The sequence below is a fragment of the Microcaecilia unicolor genome, chromosome 4, assembly GCF_901765095.1.
Source record: "Microcaecilia unicolor chromosome 4, aMicUni1.1, whole genome shotgun sequence".
NCBI classification, from domain to species: domain Eukaryota; kingdom Metazoa; phylum Chordata; class Amphibia; order Gymnophiona; family Siphonopidae; genus Microcaecilia; species Microcaecilia unicolor.
This window is the reverse complement of record NC_044034.1, coordinates 94,347,637-94,371,824: the sequence shown is the minus strand read 5'-3', so window position 1 is coordinate 94,371,824 and position 24,188 is coordinate 94,347,637. Positions and strand designations below refer to the sequence as shown.

The 24,188-nt window shown below is 42.6% G+C and overlaps 2 protein-coding genes across 6 annotated transcripts in view; one reads left to right on the top strand and one right to left on the bottom strand.

The window, feature by feature from the left end:
• Window positions 1–22,434, bottom strand: MED4 (mediator complex subunit 4). 3 transcript variants are annotated; one of them, XM_030200491.1, is made up of 8 exons: window positions 22,336–22,434; window positions 20,240–20,340; window positions 16,828–16,894; window positions 11,510–11,680; window positions 6,568–6,625; window positions 1,884–1,970; window positions 1,013–1,144; window positions 1–751 (listed from the first exon to the last, which is right to left on the bottom strand). In XM_030200491.1, exons 2-8 carry the CDS (start codon window positions 20,311–20,313, stop codon window positions 579–581), a joined length of 762 nt encoding a protein of 253 aa, XP_030056351.1. In that variant the 5' UTR covers window positions 20,314–20,340; window positions 22,336–22,434; the 3' UTR covers window positions 1–578. The 3 variants fall into 3 exon arrangements, with proteins under 3 accessions (XP_030056351.1, XP_030056352.1, XP_030056353.1); XM_030200492.1 differs by lacking the exon at window positions 22,336–22,434 and having other exon boundaries at window positions 20,240–20,372; XM_030200493.1 differs by lacking the exons at window positions 20,240–20,340; window positions 22,336–22,434 and adding an exon at window positions 18,061–18,328.
• Window positions 20,865–24,188, top strand: part of ITM2B (integral membrane protein 2B) — a 72,992-nt gene continuing 69,668 nt past the window's right edge. Inside the window, exons 1-2 of one of the 3 annotated variants that reach the window (XM_030200488.1) lie at window positions 20,867–20,979; window positions 21,141–21,323. In XM_030200488.1, the coding sequence (XP_030056348.1) occupies window positions 21,228–21,323 (96 nt within the window). In that variant the 5' untranslated portion in view covers window positions 20,867–20,979; window positions 21,141–21,227. Of the gene's footprint in view, window positions 21,324–24,188 lie in introns of all 3 variants that reach the window. The other 2 variants (XM_030200489.1, XM_030200487.1) reach the window with 2 other exon arrangements.

Sequence of the window (24,188 nt, the reverse complement as noted above, 5' to 3'; positions counted from 1 at the left end):
TACACAAATAAAAAATCATTACCATGTATTTCAATACGTTTCAAAGTGTTCTTGACAGCTGAAAAATACTACAAATAACAAACATTCAGTATTGGGTTTTTTTTTTTTTTTCTCTCAACTATCCATCTCTGCCATGGCAGCAGTATGTAACCAGGCTCAGTCGTGCCATACCTTATCAGTTTCAGTTTAGTTTTTTTCCACTTCAACATTAATGAATCCATCAGTTATGTTCTTGTGCCATAACAAGGCTAATATCCAGTCTAACTCCACTATTCATCTAGTGAGTAAAAGCAGCCTTAAGAATATTTTCCAAACTCCAGGAGCCTTCCAAGACAGAAATAATAATAATAATAAAAAATAATGCACAGTAGCAGGGCTGTTCACCATTTTAAACTATGTGAACGCATGTTAATTGCTACTTTCTTGATGTAAAATCTTCCTGCTTGCCACCAAGTCTTTACCCAAATTCCTTTTGTCCAGCAGCTTTAGAGTTCCGACCCCTTTTAGTCTGAGCAAAAATACATAAGTTGTGAATGAAAACGTAATGGTGCAAGAAATGCTTCCTTCTCCATGGTCCCCTAATCAGAGTCACTGCTGCTACTGGAGGAATCTGTAGACATGACTTCCACGTCATCTTCATTCTCTTTATTGTGTCCTGGAGGCTCTAGCATGAAGTCATTGCTGTGATTTGGGGGCAGCATATTCATCGACACATCATTTGGCTGCCACGGGTACTGTGGGGTCAGCACATCTGGGGGGGAAAAAACCGCACACACAGTTATGTTTAAAATACTGTGGGTTGTCTCTGGAGATCAAAATGTTAGGACAGGAGGGTGGTTTTTAAAATCTGAGAAAATGCTACTGCACTGGGCAATCTTCCTTGATCAGAGAGCTACAAACTTGGATTTAAGCCCACTTTTTAAAAATTAAGTACTGCTAATAATGGAGTTGCCCTTTACAATGAAAGATACTGAGAAGGGGCCTGGGATAAATAAATGCATTATGTTCACACCTGGAAGCCTCCCTGCTGCTAGTGCGTCCCCAGGTAGATGCCCATTAACACCATTGCTCGGGAGGTTGCTCATTTGTCCTAGCAGACCACTCCTCATCTCCAGGTCTGTGGGATATGGGCGGCGTGGATCACCTAAAATATTGGAATATGTATTACTAAAACTGTAATCAGAAAAATGGATTTCAAAAGCATTAAAAAAAAAGTATTTTTCTTTGTGATAACAGCTAAATGGAAGAACTTATTTTTGACTTCAGTTGAAAAGGTAATTAAAACTAACCGTTTGTACCGTAATGTGTGGGGGAGGGAAGAGGGAAAATGACATTTTGATTAGACTGACCAGTTCGAGCACTTCTGGGATACGGATTTCTCTGGGCTGCAGATGCACAGTCATAACACCATGTCTTGACTAAAACAGGTGTTCTCAACTCAGTCCTCATGACATCTAGCCAGTCAGGTTTTTAAGATACAATAACAATAAATACGCATGAAATAAATTTGCAAACACTCCATCACATGTGTATTCATTGTAGGTATCCTGAAAACCTGACTGGCTGGATGTGTCCCAAGGACTGGGAGAAGAACCTTTGCACTAAGAATATTAGGAAAAAAAATTACACAAGAAATGTAAATCTCCAAAATAGGCCATGTGCATGGATAAGATTACAAATTTAATGTGTTCCACACCAAAGGTAAGATCGGGACCAGATTGCATCCAGACCTACCCATCCATTTAATAATTTACAGTAAAATCTGCCACATGATATCTTTAATGTTGCTGTAATGTTAATTTCTCAGTGACTCAAGTGCTGCTGCCATGGTATACAATTCATTACAAACATTTCAGCAGCCCATATTTAAACGGGCCCCCTACCTGGTACCCATGTTAGAGGAGCACACACTGCATTACTGGCACTGATTCGATGTGCATATTTGATTATCTCTTCTGAGGAGACAGCGCCTGAAAAGAGAAATGATTTGTAGCAGTAGTAAGGTTATTGTCCGTTTTTTTTTAAATTTTATTAAAAAAAAGAAAAGAAAAAGGATGCCTCTTACAGATATAGCTTACAAAAAATCCTAGAAATCTAACAAAGATGGTCTCCTAAATAAGCTTTTGAGTCTACATGTCACTTTTTTTTACCTCTGTTTTCTTCAAGACCAATAGCTATACCATTCTACTGACATATCTAAAGTTTCTGAAAAGTCCTTTCTTCAACAAAATTAAAATTTCCTATATTACTTCCTCCTCAGTTATCTAGCCAATTTTTCCATGGGGAAACTTGTGTTACACCCCACCCCCATCAATAACTTTTGAACTAGTCCAGTTTAATTTGAAACCTATGCCTAGTTTTAACTTGCTCTCACTTTTTCACATGTCTTTGGTGCTCCTGACACAATAACTGTTTATTTTCTAAATGGAAACAGGCAGCTCAGTTCAGGTGAAGTCTCAGGGTAGGTCAGAGCACACTAAGACTTTTAAAACTGCTTTGCCACTGGTTACAGCCTGTATTCCCTGGCTGGCCCCGTTTTATTTATTTATTTAATTTGTAGCATTTGTATCCCACATTTTCCCACCAATTTGCAGGCTCAATGTGGCTTACATTTGCCGTGATGGCGGTTGCCATTTCCGGGTAACAGAATTACAAATGGTGTTGCATTAAGGTGCATACATATGGAACAGATCATGGTGTATATATATATATATATATATATATTTTTTTTTTATTATACACACACACACACATATATACACCATGTGCAGACATACATGATAAGGAAGAATACATTATGGTATTGCAAGAAGGTTCCTGAGTAATAAATTGGATTGTAACATACGTTATTCATTCTGGCCTAATGAAAGTTGGTAAAAATTATACATATTGCATATATAACTCCCACAAAATGTTATGGAATGAGATAATGTATGGGAAAACAATGACGCTCTAAATGAGACTCGTGAGAATGTTGAGTTATCTGACACCTTGAGACAGCTTTTTTGGCGAAACCTTGGCCACAGCTGGTGAGGATTCACAGAGCAGAAATCTTTGAAAGCTAAGTTGATTTTTTGTTTTTCATGAGTTACGTTTGGGTGTACCAGTGGATAGTTCCATTGCACAGAGTTTTTAATGCTTTATAATGGGTGCTTTTTTATGCTGATGACTGGAACACACCCAAATTGTCTTACCACTTAAAGCAGCGGAAGCAAGGTTCCGAAGCTTTTTCCTGCTGTAAGACAGTGGCGTAGCCACAGGGGGCCTGTGCCCCCCCCCCCTCATTTGGGTTTGGAGCTCTCTCCCCAAGGTCTGCTGGTTTGGCTGGCGGGGGGTCCTCAAACCCCACCAGCAGAAACTTTCCGGCAGCCATATTTGCCGCCACGCTGGCTGCTCTGCTTTTCCACCTCCTCCGTGCACATGCTCGTTTTTAGTGAAATTAAGCATGTGTGCCGGGGCGGGAAAGCCAGGCAGGCAGCACGGTGGCAAATATTGCCACAGAAAAGTTTCTGCTGGCGGGGCTTGGGGACCCCCACCAGCCCAGGTATGCGTCTATTACGGTGGGGGTTGAAAGCAGCGGGAAGAACGAACAAAGTGTGCCCCCCCCCCACACACAAATTGAGGTCTGTCTATGCCTCTGCTATGACAGCATACTCTGTTGCACGATTTACTGTGTGTTAACTATGCTAAGAATGCTGGCAGGTTAGAAGAGTTGTAAGTAGAGGACTGTTTCAGTCTCTTCTTTCCTCTATTTTGAAGTGCGATACATAGAAAAAAAAAAAAAAAAAAAAAGATAATTAAAAAAATGGGCCAGATCAACCAGGGGCTCCAGAGAAATAAGGTCCTCCTCTCCCCCCCCCCCCCCAAAAAAAAAAAAAAAAAAAAAATCTTACCCAATGCATTTCTATTAGAAAAGGCTTTCCAACTTTGGGAACAAACTTAAAGGCAGGGAAACATAGCAGTTAAGGAATTTATCTTTTTAAGCTGCCTCTCCCAACCCTCCTCTTCCCTACCTCCCCCCCCCCCCCCACCCAGAACTATCCAAACTATCATCCAAAATGCCAACATATTAATACACCAACCCATTGTTTGAACAAATACACTATTGTTCTGTGGCTAACACTCTGTTCCCTATCCCTGTGCACACTGAACGTCAGAAGCATAGAAACCAAAGACTTAATTCCTGACAATTTGTTAGACCAAGGACTTAGGTATTTATACCAATTTTAGCAATGACAGGCTGAGGAAGTTCTCCCAATGTCTTGTTCATTATTTAATGCTCACTGTCTGTAATAAGTTGAATGAAGTAAGAGATTTGATTAGAAGCTCAAGGGTGGGCTTTGCATGTATTACCGAGACGTGGTTCTCTGAGTTGAGAGGCCTAGGCTGAATGACATCTGTTCACCTGGTTATGAACTCTTACATTGTCTTAGAGAGGGTCACAGAGGGTGAGGTGTGATGATTTTCTATTTGAGCTGGTTAAATGTAAAACTGTTGGTCAGACAATCTAAAAAGGGTTTAGTTCTTGTACTCATAATCAGATTGGTCTCATTACTTTTTTCTTTTGGTCTTTTATTATTTTATTGTACACTGTATAATGTTTCCTTTATCTTCTTAATGGATGCAAATTCCAACACTATACCCTATTTTAAAAAGTATTGGTGTTAAGTGATTTTAATACACATTTATAGAATTCTACCATCCCTTATGTGGCTTAATTTAAGGACAGTGTGCATTCCTTAGGGCTTTTTATGCTAGACAGCCCTCCAACTCCATGTGTAGGACATAGTTTGGATGCAATATTTTCATCTATTGATGGTTGGAAGAGTAAATGTTTGAAGGACTTAGATCTCATCTGATTATTTTAAAGTACATTTTATACTCTTTTAGCTGGTAAATGATTTGCTGAATTCTTCCATTCCTTGGATACTTAGAGAACTTTCAAAATAGGTTTTTAAACAGTATGAGTGCACTAACGTTGATTCTATGATACAGTTTTGGGATAGACAGATATTGACTGTTGTAGATCAAATTGCATCTCCAAGACAGTTTAACAATCAATCATTCTCAAGTATGCCCTTGGTATACTTCTGACTTGCGACTGCTGAAGAGAGATTGCAGGAACCTGGAATGGTATTGGTTACATACAGAATCATCAGCTGACAAAAACCTATATGACGTGAAGCCATTGGTCAATATAACTCTGAAATTCATTCTGTTAAGAATTATTGTGCAAGGAAAATAGGGAGCTAAAACCCCTGTGTCTAATTCAACTGGCTAGTTCTTCACCGAGGCATCCAAACACTAATTTTGTGAAACTGGGGTCTAGTGCAGAAGAGCTAGCTGTTCATTTCTAATGTAAGATCTCTCATTCGAGGTCTACCTTTAGTGACCATTCAATCAACAGTAGAATTACAGATTTTAGTGGTAACTGACTTTTTAGAGCCAGTACCAGTTGACCAAGTTTGGGCTGATTTTGCAAAGATTAAATGGGGCAAGTTATCCAACTTGGTTTATAGATTTGGCAATGTTTTTCTGATCTTGACTCCTGCCCAACACATTTACTTGGACACCTATCACGTGAAAGTATTGACTAGCTTCTGTTTCTCAATCTACCACTGACAGAGGGAATTTTCTCAAACTCAATAGGTTTTGATTTCCCTTACTCCATTGATGAAAGATTCTAAGATAGATGTTCAAGTCTATTCCAACTATAGGTTGCTTGCAAGCATCCTTTTTCTGGCTAAATTATTGGAGACACTGGTAGCTTCCCAAAATGGACGCACAGCAATTTTGATTTTGCCACACGTCCATTTTCGGAGGGGGGGGGGGGGGGGGGGGGGGGGGGGGGGGGGGAAGAGAGGAAAAAAAAAAAAAAAAAGGGGTTTTTTTTTTACAGGCGTGCTGTAAAAGTAATTCTGTGCTCCCAAAACCTGCGCCTACACTACTGCAAGCCACGTTTTACTGCAGCTTAATAAAAGGACCCCTAAGTGCTTTTAAAAATACGCTTCATAGTGACCCCAGGAACCTTGCAAGTCCACGTGCTTTGAAAATGAGCCCCTAGACCATTCTCAGGATCAAGAAAGTTTTCAATTTGACAGGAATGCAAAGTACATGCAAGCACGTATCACATAAGCACAGAACTGTGTACGATGGAATAAACCTTAAATAGGCAGTCTCTTCACCACTCCAATTATGCAGCTATTAACAATAATGCCAAAAGCAACCTAACATTAAATTAGATTATTATCCTGCAATAGGGCTTTCCAATTCTGTCCTAGGCATGCCATGGTCACTCAGGGTTTTAGGATATCTGCAAAAAACATGCACGAGATACAGGATTTACCTTTATTGTGCTTTCAGTGTATACATATTGATTTCACGCAAACTTGTGGATATCCTGAAAAGTTGTGGCTCTGGAGTGGCAGGACAGCTTTGGAAGCCCTGACATGCATTTATGAAACAAAAGCATTTCTTATTGTATTCTTAATTTTTCCAGCACAGACTTTTTACCATTTGCCTGAGCTTCCCTCAAGGCTCTATCACTTAGCAATGGAGGATACTGACCTTTTCTTGCCTTTTCTATTGATTTTAGTTTTTCCTTTGCCTGATAAACAGCTGTTGCCTGGAAATTAAATAATTAGAAAAGCAGGATCAAACATAATTCAGATATATTTTTGCTCCTTTATGGTGTAATTGTTAGAAGATGGAACATTCCTGTCACCCAATCAGCTGTGAGTTTCTGAAGGCACTATCTACTAGAGGCCTCGCCAAATGTCTCACAAGTAACACTTAAGAAAGATTTAAATATTAGCAAATCATTATGGCACTTTTAATAGCTTTCTACCTTTCTTTTGTGTTAGAATTGTACATTGCTGTGATCTGCGAGTTAGTTAATGCTGGTATGGCAAACAAATAATAAATGATAGAATCCCTCCTTTTTTTCGGGGGGGGGGGGGGGGGGGGGGGGGGGGAGTGCAGATTGCCATAGAAACTGCCTCCAACTTATCCTAATACCCCTGACATCTGCTCAAAATATCTTAACGCCATGAATAAGAGATTAAAAAAGACCTTTGTTAGAGATGGAGCCTTTACAATTCTCGATTTGTCCAGAGACCTCTAAGTGGCACTGGAGGATGTATGCATTTGCATCATTAACTAGGTTTGATAAGCAAGTTTTTAAAATATTTTTTGCCTAGGGCTGGTTTCATTCTGTAAGTTGCACTAGCATATACTTCTCTATTATCACTTGTACTTTTCAACGGTGTTTGCTATTCGCAGAGTCTCATCTACTTTGCTGTTGTGCTCTGTTGAAATCTGGAGTTATTTGTTGGCAGTAAGGTACCTATACAAGTACATAAGTATTGCCATACTGGGACAGACCAAAGGTCCATCAAGCCCAGCATCCTATTTCCAACAGTGGCCAAGCCACGTCACAAATGCCTGGCAAGATCCCAGAAAAGCTCAATACCTTTTAGGCTGCTTATCCTAGAAATAAGCAGTGGATTTTCCCAAGTCAATTTAATAATGGTCTATGGGCTTTTCCTTTAGGAAGCCGTACAGACCCTTTTTAAACCCTGCTAAGCTAACTGCCTTTACCACATTCTCTGGCAATGAATTCCAGAGTTTAATTACACGTTGAGTGAAGAAAAATTTTCTCCGATTCGTATTAAATTTACTACTTTGTAGCTTCATCGCATGCCCCCTAGTCCTAGTATTTTTGAAATGAGTAAATAAACGATTCACATCTACCCATTCCACTCCACTTGTTATTTTATAGACCTCTATCATATCTCCCCTCAGCCGTCTCTTCTCCAAGCTGAAGAGCCCTAAATGCTTCAGCCTTTCCTCATAGGGAAGTCATCCCATCCCCTTTATCATTTCCGTCACCCTTCTCTATTTCCACTATATCTTTTTTGAGATGTGGCGACCAGAATTGAACACAATATTTGAGGTGCGGTCACACCATGGACCGATACAAAGGCATTATAATGTCCTCACTTTTGTTTTCCATTCCTTTCCTAATAATACCTAACATTCTATTTGCTTTCTTAGCCGCCACAGCACAATGCGCAGAGCATTTCAACATAACAACAATGACACCGAGATCTGTTTCTTGGTTGGTGACTCCTGTGGAACCTTATTCGGTTTTTACCATGTATGTTTATTGATTTTGCATGTCTTACAATTATTTTTCTTTTATGCTTAAGTTTAGAAAAATTCTATTTAGGATTTCTCATTTTATGATTTGTGCATTTCCTGATTTTTTTTAATGTCATAACTCACTTTTTATGAGTTTCTGAGAATGTGAGAAACAGGTGTAAAAAAAAAAATAGTCTTTGCCACCGACCTATACAGATCTTTGCAGCAGACAACCCTCCCTCATGTCTCTCCCATGATTTTTAAATTCCATCCTCAACTACTGCAGTTTTGCAGCATGAAGGTTGTCAGCATGTGATCCAAGTCCTGGTTTGGCACCTTCTACGCAGGATTCCTGTTTACAATGGAGGACGAATGTCTGCTGCTTGGACCATAAGCATATTCTCTCTCACAATTTCCATGCATTTTGCTAGATTCCTTTGAAGGAAGAGAAGCAGCAGAACAAATTGTGCCCCCTAGTTATCCAGACTACCATACACTAGCACCTTCAAATGTCTTTACAATGTTTATGTTTATTAGGACTTATTACTAGTAAGTAGAAACTTGGAAGCAAGTAGTTTACCACTATTTTGTAAGAATATACTGCACCTTAAAACATACAGCTCAGTACTTAAATAGAACAATTGTGATATGCTGGATAGCATGCTTTTTTTTTGCACTGTATGAACACTAGGGGGAGCTCCAGAGCATGTAGCAGAGCTCTGAAAAAGTGAGCGCAAAGAAACCTTGAGAGTGTAGTTCTTGAGATTCCTAGAGCAATATTGCTCATGAGGGCAGGCAAGTGAAGGAAATTGGGCAGTCTGCTACTGAATGCAAAAAAAGCCAGATTATAAGCCTTGATATACTCCCTATAACCCAAATGCTCCTAATTTATCTCCTTCTGTCCCCATCTCTTCATCTCTTGTTTCCTTTCCTATACTAACCTCTCTTCTATATATTTTAGCTTCTCTTCTCAAATCAAACTTTTCCTCATCCTTCTCTTGTTTTTACGCTTTTCTAACATGTCTTCTTACCCATTTCTCCCTCTCTCTTACATATTTACATTTTATATCTTACCCAGCTCCCCCATTAATACAATCTCTCTTCTATTTCTTTATTCTTTCATATGTTAAAATCTTCTGTTCAGTGTGTGGTGGCAGCAGCCAAAAAAAAAAAAAAAAAAAAAAAAATCAAGCAATGTTAGGAATTATTAGGAAAGGAATAGAAAATAAATCAGAATATCATAATTCTGAATTCTGTGCTGAGGCCACACCTTGAGTACTGTGTGCAATTCTGATAGCCACATCTCAAAAGATATAGTGGAAATGAAAAAAAAAAAAAAGTACAGATAAGGGTAACCAAAATGATTTAAGGGGATGAAAGGACTCTCATATGAGGAAAGGCTAAAGAGGTTAGGGCTTATCAGCTAGGATATGAACATTGTCTATAAAATCCTGAAAGGAGTGGAATGGTAAATATGAAATCAATTGTACTTTCTGAAAGAGTAAACAAAGACTGGGGGACACTCCGTGAAGTTACAGAGGCATATTTTCAAAACACATAGACTTTCAAAGTTCCACAGCTTACTATATAACTTTGTAAGTCTAAGGGGGTCTTTTAACTAAGTGGCGGTAAGCCCAATGTGGAAGAGAAGCAGCAGAACAAATTGTGCCCCCTAGTTATCCAGACTACCATACACTAGCTCCTTCAAATGTCTTTACAACGTTTATGTTTATTAGGACTTATTACTAGTAAGTAGAAACTTGGAAGCAAGTTTCTACTTACTAGTAGCCCAATGTGGGCTTACTGCTTACGATTCTTGAACTATCTGTGGACTACCACAGCAGCCCGGTGGTAGTTCCCACTCTCAGCATGCGCCATTTCCAGAGTTACAAAAACATTTATTATTTTTGTAACCCCAGTGTTTATCCGGCGGTAATTGGGCAGTGCCACTCGCTGGCCAGTTACCAGTGGGTTAGCGCAGGAGCCCTTTCCGCAACCTCAATGGGTGGCAGTAAGTGCTCCCCCCCTCCCCCGAAATAGCCATGTGGTAAGTGTTTCACTTACCACATGGCCATTTCTTTAAAAAAAAAAAAAAAAAAAAAGAAAGACAGCCTTTTACCTGCTACGGAAAAAGGGGGCCTCAGTGCATGTCAAACACACGCGCAAACCCTAGCTCAGGCCCCCTTTTACCGCAGCTTAGCAAAAGGGGCCCTAAGTGCTTTGAAGATAAGCTCCATAGTGGAACATTTAAAACAAATAGGAGAAAATATTATTTTACTTAGCATATAGTTAAGCTCTGAAACTCTAGTGGAGCACGTGGTAAAAGCAGTTAATGTAGCTGGGTTTTAAAAAGTTTGAACAAATTTTTGGAGGAAAAGTACATAAACTATTAAAGTAGACCTGAGAAAAACACAGCTTATCCTTGGTATCAAGTAGCATGGAATTTTGCCACTTTTGCCAAGTACTTGTAACCTGGACTGGCCATTGTTGGAAACAGGACACTGGGCTAGATGGACCTTTGGTATGACTCAGTAGAGCATCCTCCTCTCCCTCTTCCAGCTCCCCTCAGCCTGCTCTCCTCCCTTCACCAACCAGTGCTCTCCTTCTCACCCAAGCTTAAGTCTGGATTTCCTCCCACCATTTCCTCCCTCTTTCTACTTCATTCCTTGTAAAATTTTTTTTTTTTTGCACATATCTTTTGGTCAGAGAGAAGACACTTCATCTACTGGTGAGAGGAAAAGTGGTCTGCTTAGCTACGGTGCCACTAAAGCAGTACAGATCTGTGCAGTGCATGAAACAAGTTAGAAATTATGTTATAGTCATGCGACAATTGATATTATTGTAAACTAATGAGGTTAATGTTAGTGTTTTTGTTTATTCTTTTATATATTTAGTTGTTTTGGTTGTATGCTTATTATGTGTGTTGATTGTAATTCGCTGAGGAGTTGACTAGTGGAATATAAATAATTTTAAATAAATAGATGTGCCAGTTTCTCAAGATGGAGGCACAGGAGGCGATTTTGCTGTAATAACCAAACTAGGAATGATGGGAGAGAAAGTCTACTAAAATAGGAAATCCCAACTAAGCTGGAAGGGGGGGGGGGGGGGGGGGAGAAAGAACTACCAGACCATCAGGCTTAAAAAAAAAGGAGCAGGAGAGGGTAAAACGTTATTTGACATGAAGGAATAAAACTAAAAATCAACATGCACATGAAGAACAACTAAAACAAGAGAATATTATTGTATTCACCACTAAAGCTAATTTTCTTTGCAAGGTCATCTGTTACAGCTGAGTGAGAACAGCTACCCTGCAATTGACTCCTGCAGTTTGGGATACTCTTGAGAACAGCATATCACATGCACTTACCAAGATGTGCTCAGCTTCTTTCAGCTGCTTCTGCAACTGCTGAATGTCATTGTCTCTTTTCTCAACCTCCTTCTCCAATAGCTGCATTTCATGGTGGACCTTTCCTTGATCAAATGCCAGTTTCATCAGCTCCTGAAACTCTCCATCTCGATGAATGAGCAATTCTAGGATCTATCCAGAAATAAGTGTGTTTGCGGAAGTTTAGCTTGCTTAAAGCGATACTTAAGGTGCAGTAGTTATTAATTCGGTGCAGGAGTCACTAACCAGAGGCAGCTCAGTACCGCAGATTAGTGAATCCCGTGATACATGAATAACACTGCTTGCAATCCAATCTTACAAACAGCATTATTCATACTGCCCAGGAGCATTGGGCTGCTAACATGTGGAATTAGTTTGCCCCCCTACTCCTGACACCCCACCACAACACCCCCCTCCCCCATCCTTTCATAGGCCCCCCCTGGGCCTACCTTTCAAATTCGTATGGTCTAGTGGGGTCAGAGCAAGAGTGATCCCCAGTTTCTCCTGCACCTGCTGATGCCATGTTCAAAAGAGCACCAGTGACTCCTAGTCTCATGACATTACCAATAGGGGTCAAGCTGCCATATAAAAGGAGTGAAAGAATATACTAGTGATTACAGCAGCAGGCTGAGAACAGGTACAAACTTACATTCAGGTACAGTAGGTATTTTTCTGTCCCTGGAGGCATCATAATCTAATTTGCCTTGAGCTACAACAGAAAACTATGTGAATAACAGAATCAAGTACAGTATAAGAGGGGTCTTGCAAGATCTGGAGTATTAGGTAATTAAGGAACAAGTAGGAAAAGAATGCAGAGCCTGGCTCATGCAATTCTTTTGGATCCATTTGTACGTAAATGCTTATCTGTAAGTTTCTAGCCCACAGAAGCTGGAACTCCTCACATAGAAATGCATTGAGACATTTTTAGGAGGCTTTTTCTGTGGAGCCTCCAGTCTGATTTGGCCCTTTTTTGAACTTATGTCTCTTTTTCCCCCTCATGCCAAGTTTCACCCTATTCCATTAAATTGGAAGTTACTTTGCTCCCAGACATCTTCAACCCCTTTTGTATAATTCTTTCCAACTTCTCCTGGGTTGGAACAAATAAAATGGATTATTTTTATGTTTGTCTTCTTGAGCCAGTTGGTGCATAATTCAAATATGCTTATCTTCCACATTTGTTGGTCTTGTGTTTGATATGATCAACTGATATCCAGCTCAGTGAGGTCCTTTTTCAAGTATTGACATCATGTCTGTCTTGGCCTTCCTTGACCTCTTACTTTCTAGTTTCCAGTTCATGGTTTGCCTTGGTATGCGCTGTACATCCTTTCTTTGTAGGTGTCCAAACCATCTAAGTCACCTCTGCTGTAGTATCTTACTAACTGGTAGCTGTTTAGTTGTTTCTCTTATCACTCTGGTTTTAACATTAATCTTGCCATTTGAGATGTAGGATTTATGTGAAATTGAAAGTTTACTCTGTTTTGGAGAGTATTCATTACTGGCCAGGTTTCTGCACCATATAACAGAGTGGGTTTCACAGCACTACTATACACATACATCTTCATTCAAGTTGTTAGTTTCTTATTGTCTCAGATTTTTACCCAATCTATTCACGACTGATGCCACTTTAGCAGTTCTCATTTTCATTTCTTGTTCAGCATTGTTGGCTTCCGTTACCAGACTTCCTAAAGAAGTGAATTCTGGCATTTTCAAGTTCATCTACTTTTAATTTGAATGCCTTGTCATCTGCTATGTTTTAATATTCATAAACTGTCTTTTTGGTACATATAGAGGCATATTTTCAAAGCACTTAGCCTTCCAAAGTTCCATAGAAACCTATGGAACTTTGGAAGGCTAAGTGCTTTGAAAATATGCCTCATAGTTAACCCAATCTGTTCACCAAAATGCATTATTCTGTTTTCATCTGTATTGCCTGAAGAGAACTCACCAACAAAAGCCACATCTGTAAAATCCAAGTACTCTAACTGCACAATTTCAAACCATGTGATTCCTATATATTTGACTCCTATTGCATTCTACATTAACCAGTCCATGGCTAAGCTGAACAACAGTGACAATACACAACCTTGCTCGGCTTCAGTTACTATTTTAAACTAATTTATGTAACCACCTTCCACTCTGATTATAGCATTCACTGTTCTCATACAGGTTTTTGATAACTGATAAATCTGGCAGATATTCCATATGATATGATAATATTCCATAAGCTTTCTCTGTTAATGCTGTTGAACGTTTTTTTCAAAATCCAGAAAATGTATAACTACTGCGATTTTATATTTAAGAACCTTTTCTAATACTATGCACCGTGTGAAAGTCTGATCCATGCAATATCTGTTGGGCCTGAAGCCTGCTTGTTCTTCTCACAGTAAAGTTGTCCACTTGAGCCTTAAGCCGGCTAAGCATTATTCAACATTAAAAACTTTTTAAGGTACAGATAAAAGAACAATTCTTCTCCAATTACTGCAATCCAATAAATCTCCTTTCTTCTGCAACTTTAAAATTATACCTTTCTTCCAGTCATCTGCTGCTTTTTCCCTTTCTCAAGTCACATTACACAATCCTAATAGCCATTCTTTCTTTAAGATTTCTGCACAGATGTCCCTTATAGCTTTGATTATCTAGCCCATTGTGAAAGTCTGGTGTTAATCTGCAGCTGTACTGATGTCTCAGCAATCAACTGGTCTAATACTGTTTCAGGCTTTGGACAGTTTAACATTTTCTTAAAATGCTCTTCCCAATGTTTGACTTTTTCTTTTAGTCTGTGATGACTTTGCTACCACTCTTTAACAGGTAGTGCTTTTATTCCTTCTGTTCCTGTTAACCGATTACACTATTTAAGTCTCCTTTTTGTGCTGTTTCTTCTGATATTTGAGCATCTTCTTCAGTCCATCTTCTCTTATCTTGCCTTGCACCATTTTTAAATTATTTATCTTGCAGACTATACTACTGTAATAACTTGTTTCTTATTTTCTTGTGGCACAATTAGTGACTGAATTTTATTTTTCTTCCTTAAACATTTCCAAGTTTGTTCATTTATCCACTCTTCTTTTTTCCTTCTTGCCTGACAGTGTATTCAGGCAGATGTCATGTAGTTCCTTTTTCAAAAATGTCTACATATTTTCAACATCTGTTTCACTGTCTGAATATTTGTCTGCTAAAGCTTCAAATCAGTTTGACAGAAGCGTTCAGAACTCCTTTGTATTCTGCTGGTTCTTCAGCTTACTAATGTTGTATTTGATAATGTCCTTTGATTTCTGCACTCTTGAACTTGATCTGTATTTTTGCAATCACGGTCTTCGAGGGCCACAACCCAGTTGGGTTTTCAAGATTTCTACAATGCATATGCATGAGATTGCACACAATGGAAGCAGTACATGCTAATCAAATAGATCACAGGCATATTCATTGTGGAAATCTTGAAAAAACAACTGGGTTGTGGCCCTCGAGGATAGTAGTCACTGTATATAATCAGTTCCTCTGCAGTATCTGACATGCAGTTATCTCATTCATCATCTTCCAATTGCTACATGATCTGTTTTTCATATTGTCCATCAGGTGAGCACCGTGTGGTATATTTCTCCTTCCTCTTGTATTAACAGACTCGGGTTCAAATGTGTGATAGACTGTGTGTGAATATACTTGTGGTGAAGTCTGTTTCACTAGGAAGGGGAAGGATTGGGTGGCAGTCCATGCAGGAGCTGTGGAGATGATATTGATCGGTGTATACGATGCATTTAAATATGCGGTGGGGGATGTGTGTTTGTGTTTAGTTGAAGGGTGCAGCCTTCTGTTTAACTACTAATAAAAAAAGGCCCGTTTCTGACACAAATGAAACGGGCACTAGCAAGGTTTTCCTTGGAGTGTGTATGTTTGGGTGAGTATGTGTGAGAGAGAGAGAGAGTGAATGTGTGTTTGTCTTTTTTTGTGTGTAAGGTTGGTTTTTCCTTTTTTGTGTGTGTGTGTGTGTGGGGGGGGGGGGGGGGGGGGTGTAGGTCCTGTAAGCACTTGAGAACCTGCCTGCCAAGTCGTTAATATGCCTGTGTTTGCAAATTTGAACTGCATGTGTATTTGTCAGCATTCTTTGTTCTGTGGAAGGCTGCGTTTTGATTTGTTTTTTTTTTGGGGGGTGGGGAGGAAGTTCCTTTAAGCACTTGGGTACCTGCCTGTGAAGTCGTTAATGTGTGTTGTGGATAGCTGTGTTTGCTTGTGGTTGGGGGGGGGGGGGGGGGGGGGGAGTGTGTCTTTGGAAGCTCCTGTAAGCACTTGGGAACCTGCCTGCTTGCTGTTTTTATCTCCATTTGTATTTGTCTGGTTTTCTGGTTGTGTGGAAGTGTGCGTTTAGATTTTGGGTGGGTTTGGGGGGGCGAGGGGGTGCAGACGTCGAGTCAGTGGTTAGTTTTGTGTGGGTGGTCGTTTCTTAGGGTGGCTGCACATACCGGGAGCAGGAGCATGGGCATCCAGATAGTTTTGTCCTTCCAGCGACGTTCCTCATTTCTGTGTGCTGCACAGAAAGTGACTCGTTGTGCTACTGAGTCTCCTCTGAAGAAAAAAAAAATGTCAGTGTGCTTGGTTTTGAGTGTATGGGAATGACGGCTGTGTTGGGGAGTGGAAACAGAGATTAACCAATGGGCTTCCTTGCTCGTGTGTAGTAATCGTCGTGCACCATGGTCGGAGAGGGAGGGCGGTGGAACGGTGAGCTAGCGGCTGCGGGAGGGTGGGTGAGGGGGACTGTGGGCGGGGGGACGTGGTCCAGCGCCGATTTTGGTTGGTTTTGCGTGTATGGGAATGACGGCTGCATTGGGGAGTGGAAACAGAGATTACCCAATGACAATCCGATTTGTGACGTTGTGACGCGGGGGCGGGGCAGACACTCATGCGATCTTGCAACTACAAATTTAGAACGTTGGAGGTGCCTTTTTTATATAGAGATGTCCATGTGTCTGTGACAGGTCTATACTGGGTGTGGGGAGCAGTGCATTGGGTATGTGTTTGGTAATGATGGCTTTAGGGCTGTTAGGATGGTATATGGGTGTATGCACCGGAGAAAAATCTGGTGGGGGGATGGGAGGGGGAGGCACTTTCTTCTTCCTCCATGTTTCCTTTTTATCTGACCTCTTCTTGTCTCCTCCCCCAATTTTCCTATACTTATGGATGGACGGACAGACCCTTCAAAACAGGCACTGTTGTCTGAGCAAAACACATCTAAAAAGAGTCTGTGACAGTATTCACTTATTCCACCACCTCCCCTGTCCTCCTGTACAGCAGAATAGAGACCTGCTTACCTGGCTTTCCTCTCCTGGCTGGGGCAGTTTCTGGTTTCTTGATAATGCCAGCATTTCAATGAGCTCCCTGAAACACAAATTATTAAATTGTTTGTCATTAAGGCCAGAGACGTATCAGCCTTAATAGCTAGTTTGGATGCCACAAAAGCATTCGACCAAGCGCAGTGGCCATATCTCTTTCAGGTATTATGCCATATTGGAATACAGGGATAGTTCCTGCAAGCAATCACAGCATTATATAAGCACCCACAGGCACAATTATTAGTGAATGGCGTTAGATCGGGCATCAACATTGAGCGTGTCACAAGGCAAGGTTGTACCCTCTCCTCCCTCCTATTTGTAATATCCCTGGAGCCACTTTTGCAGGTCCTTAACATGGAGGATAACATACCTGGGAAAATGATCGGGGGACACACTATCAAAACATCCATCCATCCAGACCCTCACTCTCTAGCCATGATGGCTTGGTTCCTGACATAAATTTACGTTCCTTAAACCTTCCTGATGCAGCCTCTAGGAAACCCTCTATACAAAATGTTACCGTTTAAAGTGGAAAAGATTTTTCTCTCTGCCTACCTTTATGGCGTACCTCCTCCACCTTTTGTATTCTGGCCTCATAACTAACTCAGTCAGAGTACATTTGAGTGCCATCAACACTTTTCATCCAAAAGTTGATAATAAGCCAGTTTCAGTTCATCTCTTAGTAATTAGATTCATGATTAAACCTAACCACCTCCAGTGGAGTGGGCTCTCAATGTCATCCTAAGAGCTCTCATGAAACCTCCACTTGAACCACTTTGTTCCTGTTCACTACCTTATAGGTGAAGAACGTTAGAGTTCTTAATAGCTCTTACTTCTGCCAGAAAAGTCGGCGAGCTTCAAGCCCTTGTGGCAGACCCACCTAACACCAGGTTTTACCACAACAGGGTTGTACTCCAAACCCACCCCAAATGCCGCCCTAAAGTAGTATCAGAGTTCCATCTCAATCAGTCCATTATATTACCCGTCTTCCTCCCTAAACCACACTGTAATCCTGGAGAAGCAGCACTACATACCTTAGACTGTAAGCGTGCTCTAACTTACTATCTAGAACCTCATAGAAAGTCCTCCCAGCTTTTTGACCCTAAAAGATTGGGGATTCCCATCACCAAATGTATAATCTCATCTTGGCTGGCTGACTGTATCTCATATACTCAGGCTGGGTTTACCCATCATGGTCAGGTCACTACTCACAATGTAAGAGCCATGGCGGCTTCAGTAGCTCACTTCTGCTCTACCCCCATTGAAGACATTTGCAAGGTGGCTACGTGATCTTCTATCCATATCTTCAGTGCTCACTACTGTCTGGAGCAACACTCTAGGCGGGATAGACGGTTTGGGCAAGCAGTCCTGCAGAATCATTTTGCTACTTAAAAGTCAACTCTGCCCTCCGGCCCTTTTTTTCCCCACCAGGCTCAATATCTGCTTAGTTGAAATATGTATGTTGTGAGCCTGGTAGCTAGTGAGTCCCACATCATTTATGAACTCTAATGCAATACCACTTTGTATTTCTCATTCCGGAAATGGCGATCACCGTTACAGCATGATGTAAGCCACACTGAGCCTGCAAAAAGGTGGGAAAATGTGGGATACAAATGCAACAAATAAATAAATAAATGTGAGAGTATTATGTGGCTCATTTTCAAAGCACTTAGCGGCCAATGCATTAAAGTCTCCATAAAGCACCGATTGCTATTTCTACCTCAGTAAAAATTACCGAGGTAGAAATAGTGAGCGATGCACAAAAACAACAGCATGCAAATAAGCTGCTCGCAAAAACAGTGAGCAGCTCAACCAGTCACCAAGCTGTGCATGCACAGAACAGCCAATCGCTAAGCCTGGCTGCTCTGTGCATGCCCAGAACAGCGTGTGCTACACACAGCTTTCATAAATGCATACAAACTGCATATATGAAAGACGGGTGTAGCTTTTTTGGGTTTTTTCCCCCAAAACTGTTGTGGGAAGATGACCAGCAAGCCCATAGAGGGCAGAACACAAAAAGGATTTGCTTGGGGGTGTGCTTCCAGGTCTGGAGCAATGGCTAATGGGTGCTGACTGGGAGCTCCCCCCCCCCACCAGAGGCTTTTAGGATTCATCAAGACATACAAAGTAACCTGTTGGCTTACTGAATTTTGCTCAAAAATATGGTAAGCAGCTAGGGACAGAAAGAGTGCTGCAGTTACAGGGCACGCACAGGGAGGAAAACACTGCAGCACCTGCTTATGTTTGGGGTGGATGTCAGAATTCAGCTATTTCTTTAACCTGCCCAGCGCTACAACTGTTCCTGACCTCCTGTTAAAACTAAAAAGTTGGGGTAGCATTCTGTCCATCTCTCGAGAACGGCTGTGTTTTGTATACCATTCTTGTTGACTGCTACCATAAAACAGAAGAGAGCCCTTTTGTGCATTCACCACTGGATTCCCTGCTTGCTAAACCGGCTTGAACTGGTCAAAAACATGTTGCTGGCGTGGTAAATTTCACACATCTGCCCCTTAGACTTACAAAGTTCAGTAGGTTAATTCGTAACTTTGTAAGTCTAAGGGCTTTGAAAATACACTTCTAGGTCTCCTTGTCCTTGGAGAAACCTAAGTTACTTACCTGTAGTAGGCATTCTCCAAAGCGAGCAGGCATATATTCTCAGATCCCACCTGCCTCCCCTTGGTGTTTCCATCTTTTTAGCTTTTGTATTACACTGCTGGTCCAGCACTCAAGCATCAGGTTTGAAGGCACCCACTGCATCAAAGATTTAAAGTGACAGTGCACTTGGTAGTGTCCACACCAGGCTCTATGGATAACATCACCTACATGTGAGAATATATGACTGCTCTCCTGAAGAACATCTGCTACAGGTAAGTAACAGGTTTCTCAGAAAGGAGCTCCTACAACCTGTAAGGGCTACTACTGACATATCTTGCTAGCTGCAAACAAGGTGCTGACAGCAGTGTACAGGTGCAGTGAAACTTTTCCATAGCACACCCAAACACACTGTTGGAAAACGCTTTTCATCTTATGATCTTTGATAGGCTACACGGCGGGTGTGCGAAACGAAAAGAGAAAGTGGGGGGGGGGGGGGGGGGAGGCACCTCGGCTTTCCCATAAAGCAGCCTCCTTTTACAACAGAAACAGAGAGGCTTAAAACAACATTCCTGCTACAACTTTCTGCAGTTCATCATCCAACTAGTCTCCTTGCAAGAGCCCAGACCCTCCCGACTGCCACCAGAGCGCACCGGGAGCCCGCGACTGTGGCTTCTTAATCCCTGACATAATTTAGCACAGGAAGAGAGGACGGACACACAACAACCCCGATCACATGCTGACAGTAACATACTAACAGCCCACCCTAGCCTTGTCGCCGCTTTCAGCGATCAGTTACCTGGCCAGCACTTCCAGATCGTCCAGGAAGGCCAGCAGCTTCTCCTTAGTACTACACTTGTCGGAGGCCGCCATTGTGGCTCACTTTAGAGGAGGAGCAAACTGCAAAGAAGAAAATAAAACTCTTTCGCAACCAATGTTCCTCCGGCATTAAATAGCCAGTCCTCCCCTTTAAACCTCCCCTTCAAGGGAGGGCCGCCAGACTTCCTCAGAAGACTCGTTATTACGTCAGAGCACCAGAAGGGGAGGGGCGGGGACAGGTTGACTGTTTTGAGCAAGTGTGTTAGCACAATGCCATGATACTGGGATATGCTCTCACGCTGTGTTTCTAGCACCTACAGTTTTAAAGTTCCCGTCAGATTTTTGCAGGCACCTAATAGTGCTGCAGTTGTTAGTCTTGATATATCTCACAACCTCTGGCAGTGCCATATGTGTTAATATTTTGTAATTGTATGTAATTTACGCACTTTTTTTTTAAGTGCGTGTGCGCGTCTATGTATCTATACATAGTGAGGCTCATTTTCAAAGCACTTAGCCTCCCAAAGTTCCATAGAAACCTATGGAACTTAGCCTCCCAAAGTGCTTTGAAAATATGCCTCAGTGTGTGCTGTAATGTAACTATATATACGTGGGTGACGTATCCCCGTTTTCTCTGGCAGTACACCTGCTGTTTTTGTGTGTATAGGATGCTGCAATTTCTCACTAACAGCACTGCAGTTGTACGTTGTGAATGTATTTATTGTACGTAATAATCAAGCAATTAACCTCTTTCTCACAGTGTCTGTTGCATTTCCTATATCTGTTGCAACTTCTCAGTGCTGCTGTTCTTGCTGTAGGGTTTCGTTATAATTTCTCCGTGCAGATGTGAGTGAGTGAGTGCGTGTGTGGGTGTGTGTCTGCAGCTTCCTGTTTCTTTGCGCCGTACGGATCAGATCGGATCGTCCCGGCCCGGAGAAACCTCGCAGCCCTACTCTCCGACTCCTCCAGATATGGTGAAGTTGAATTTTAACGCGGCGCTGGTGCAAAAGGACGCGCCGAAGGAGGAAGAGAAGTGCGAGGTGCGCCTTATCGTACCAGAGAACGAGGTGAGAGCAGGGCCGGGGCTGCGCCTGCTGACTACGCAGTTTGTTGTTAATATGGGACCCACCAGCACTGATCATTGGGGCACAGACTTTCTTCTTACTAATTCTCGGGGCTCCCACTCCAGTGAAGGAGATGAAGCTAGTTTCCATTCCCAGGGCTCCCTACTACCCGCTGCTGGAAGAGACTGATCCCCAGAGTCCCTTCTACAGACCCCAGTAGCCAGGGGCAGTCATAGGCAGGGGCGTTCCTAGGGTGGCTGACACCTGGGGTGGATCGCCGATGCGCCCCCCCCCCCCAGTGCATTTTTACCTGCTGGGGGGGGGGGGTGCCACGCGCCTGTCGGCTTCGCTCGTTCCGTGCGCCCTCTGCCCCAGAACAGGAAGTAACCTGTTCCAGGGCAGAGGGAGCATGGAACGAGCGGAGCCAACAGGCGCATGGCACCCCACCAGCGGCGTGCACCCGGGGCGGACCACACCCACCGCCCCCCCCTAGGAACGCCACTGGCGTTTGCACAGGTCCCCGCGCTCCTAGAGGTCCCAAATCTCTGGTATGTCTGTCCTCCTGTCTTGGAACACCTCCCTGCTCCGCACCTTAGTGTGCATCTATATTTCAGTAGAGAGCATCAGGCAGTGGCACTTGGCAGCGATTTTCATATCCCGTCAGCTGCCGAGCCCAGAGCCTCCTCGCTGCTGCGTCCTGCCCACTTGTGATCTCACTTCCTGCTTCCCCAAGGGCGGGATGCAGCAGCAAGGAGGCTGTTGGCTTGGCAGCTGATGGGATATGACAATTGCTGCCGCTGTCTATCTCTACTGAAACGTGGTGAATGCACATCAAGGTATGGGGTGAGGTGGCGTTCCAAGAGTTCTAAACCTTTTAAACTCTGATAAATTATGGCTTATGGTGGCGGGAGCAGGCGGGCAGGGATGGGGGCCCACTGAACTGGTCTGCACAGGGCCCCACAAGTGCTAAGATCGGCCCTGCCAGTAGCAGCTGAGACTGATCTTTGGGACTTACTTCCCCACTGTAGGAGCTGAGACTAGCTCCTGTGGTTCCAGTTCCCAGAGTGCTGAAGCACCACACCAGCTGGATCTGCGAGTCTTATCTTGATGGGGGGGGGGAAGAAGCTGGATCTGCCCGATGCAAATACTTTCACCTAGGGCCAGCCGAAGGGGTTTTGGCGCCCCGATCCAGCTTTTGCTTTTCCACCCGTCTATGGCCCAGTTTTAAGGTACGAGCTGCACACATACAGTGGGGGAAATAAGTATTTGATCCCTTGCTGATTTTGTAAGTTTGCCCACTGACAAAGACATGAGCAGCCCATAATTGAAGGGTAGGTTATTGGTAACAGTGAGAGATAGCACATCACAAATTAAATCCGGAAAATCACATTGTGGAAAGTATATGAATTTATTTGCATTCTGCAGAGGGAAATAAGTATTTAATCCCTCTGGCAAACAAGACCTAATACTTGGTGGCAAAACCCTTGTTGGCAAGCACAGCGGTCAGACGTCTTCTGTAGTTGATGATGAGGTTTGCACACATGTCAGGAGGAATTTTGGTCCACTCCTCTTTGCAGATCATCTCTAAATCATTAAGAGTTCTGGGCTGTCGCTTGGCAACTCGCATCTTCAGCTCCCTCCATAAGTTTTCAATGGGATTAAGGTCTGGTGACTGGCTAGGCCACTCCATGACCCTAATGTGCTTCTTCCTGAGCCACTCCTTTGTTGCCTTGGCTGTATGTTTTGGGTCATTGTCGTGCTGGAAGACCCAGCCACGACCCATTTTTAAGGCCCTGGCGGAGGGAAGGAGGTTGTCACTCAGAATTGTACGGTACATGGCCCCATCCATTCTCCCATTGATGTGGTGAAGTAGTCCTGTGCCCTTAGCAGAGAAACACCCCCAAAACATAACATTTCCACCTCCATGCTTGACAGTGGGGACGGTGTTCTTTGGGTCATAGGCAGCATTTCTCTTCCTCCAAACACGGCGAGTTGTGTTCATGCCAAAGAGCTCAATTTTTGTCTCATCTGACCACAGCACCTTCTCCCAATCACTCTCGGCATCATCCAGGTGTTCACTGGCAAACTTCAGACGGGCCGTCACATGTGCCTTCCGGAGCAGGGGGACCTTGCGGGCACTGCAGGATTGCAATCCGTTATGTCGTAATGTGTTACCAATGGTTTTCGTGGTGACAGTGGTCCCAGCTGCCTTGAGATCATTGACAAGTTCCCCCCTTGTAGTTGTAGGCTGATTTCTAACCTTCCTCATGATCAAGGATACCCCACGAGGTGAGATTTTGCGTGGAGCCCCAGATCTTTGTCGATTGACAGTCATTTTGTACTTCTTCCATTTTCTTACTATGGCACCAACAGTTGTCTCCTTCTCGCCCAGCGTCTTACTGATGGTTTTGTAGCCCATTCCAGCCTTGTGCAGGTGTATGATCTTGTCCCTGACATCCTTAGACAGCTCCTTGCTCTTGGCCATTTTGTAGAGGTTAGAGTCTGACTGATTCACTGAGTCTGTGGACAGGTGTCTTTCATACAGGTGACCATTGCCGACAGCTGTCTGTCATGCAGGTAACGAGTTGATTTGGAGCATCTACCTGGTCTGTAGGGGCCAGATCTCTTACTGGTTGGTGGGGGATCAAATACTTATTTCCCTCTGCAGAATGCAAATAAATTCATATACTTTCCACAATGTGATTTTCCGGATTTAATTTGTGATGTGCTATCTCTCACTGTTACCAATAACCTACCCTTCAATTATGGGCTGCTCATGTCTTTGTCAGTGGGCAAACTTACAAAATCAGCAAGGGATCAAATACTTATTTCCCCCACTGTATCTTTTCATATCACAAGAATCTCCTT